This window comes from Trichechus manatus, unplaced genomic scaffold, assembly GCF_000243295.1.
Source record: "Trichechus manatus latirostris isolate Lorelei unplaced genomic scaffold, TriManLat1.0 scaffold00120, whole genome shotgun sequence".
In the NCBI taxonomy this organism is placed as follows: Eukaryota; Metazoa; Chordata; class Mammalia; order Sirenia; family Trichechidae; genus Trichechus; species Trichechus manatus.
This window is the reverse complement of record NW_004444056.1, coordinates 2,776,361-2,777,448: the sequence shown is the minus strand read 5'-3', so window position 1 is coordinate 2,777,448 and position 1,088 is coordinate 2,776,361. Positions and strand designations below refer to the sequence as shown.

General features: G+C 57.0%; 1 protein-coding gene across 1 annotated transcript in view; it reads right to left on the bottom strand.

Moving 5' to 3' along the window:
- WNK2 (WNK lysine deficient protein kinase 2) overlaps nucleotides 1–722 on the bottom strand; it is a 170,047-nt gene extending 169,325 nt beyond the window's left edge. The window contains exon 1 of the mRNA XM_023738649.1: nucleotides 715–722. Coding sequence (XP_023594417.1) covers nucleotides 715–722 — 8 coding nt within the window. The remainder of the gene's footprint in view (nucleotides 1–714) is intronic.
- Nucleotides 723–1,088: the final 366 nt, after the last annotated feature.

Below are 1,088 nucleotides of genomic sequence, written 5' to 3'. Positions count from 1 at the left end.
ACAAAGCCCTGGTGGCTCAGTGGTTAAGAGTTTGACTGCTAAGCAAAAGGTCGGCAGTTCGAATCCACCAGCCTATCCTTGGAAACCCGATAGGGCAGTTCTACTCTGTCCTATAGGGTGTCTGTGAGTCGGAATCCGCTCGACGTCAACGGGTTTGCCCCCGTGGCTCCTCCAGGTCCCAATTCGCTTTTGGACTCCTTTCGAGGCTCAGACAGGGGAGGTCACTTGCCCAAGGACACACAGCCAGGAAGAGATGGGCCTCAGTGGGCGCTGATGGTGAATTTTCCGAGCGCGCGGGCGCTGCCCTCCACCTCTCGTTGCCAGGGAGGGGTAACCACCCTAGCTCCCCAAGCTGAGCAGGCCCACGGCCCACACGCAGCTCCCCATTCCAGGCCTCCCCATTCCAGGTGGGCAATATCTGGCAATGGACTGTGCCCAAGGCTGTTGGCTGAAGGGCCTCATTTGTCCCGAGAGGAGGCAGCAGGCTCTCTGCTGCACCCTTCCCCAGAGCCCTGCTCAGGGAGATATGGCCTGACTGCAGAGAATGGGCAGGCTAGAATGTGAAGGCCCAGGGCTGGGGTGCCTCCACCTTCAGTAAGAAGGCTTGAGCACCCGGAGGCCCCAAGCCCAGGCTAAGCCTGGCCAGGAGGCGGAGTGTCCTCTCCTCCATCCACTTCAGAAACAGGACCACACCACAGCCCTGGGAGGCAATACTTGATCATCACGCCCTTTTGACAATTGAAAAAACTTCTCCAAAGGCAGAAGTAAACTGCCCTAAATCCCAGAGTTCCAAGGCTGGGGGTACAGCTGAGACGCCTATGGAGAGCCCTCCAGAAGCACCTTGGCCCACAGTGTTCTTCTTCCTCAACACCTGTCAGATGTGGCCTCTCCCACGGAGCCTTCCCTGATCTCTCCCTTCCCACCCACTTCTCTGGAATCCCACTGACAATCCCTCTCTGGGCGTTTGTGGACTTTATTGAATGAGGCGGCGTCACCGTCTATTACTACTAATTTCTAAGCCCTGCTCCATGCAAGGCACTAAACTAACATGTCACACTCACCAACCTCCCTGTGAAGTACAGCCATTG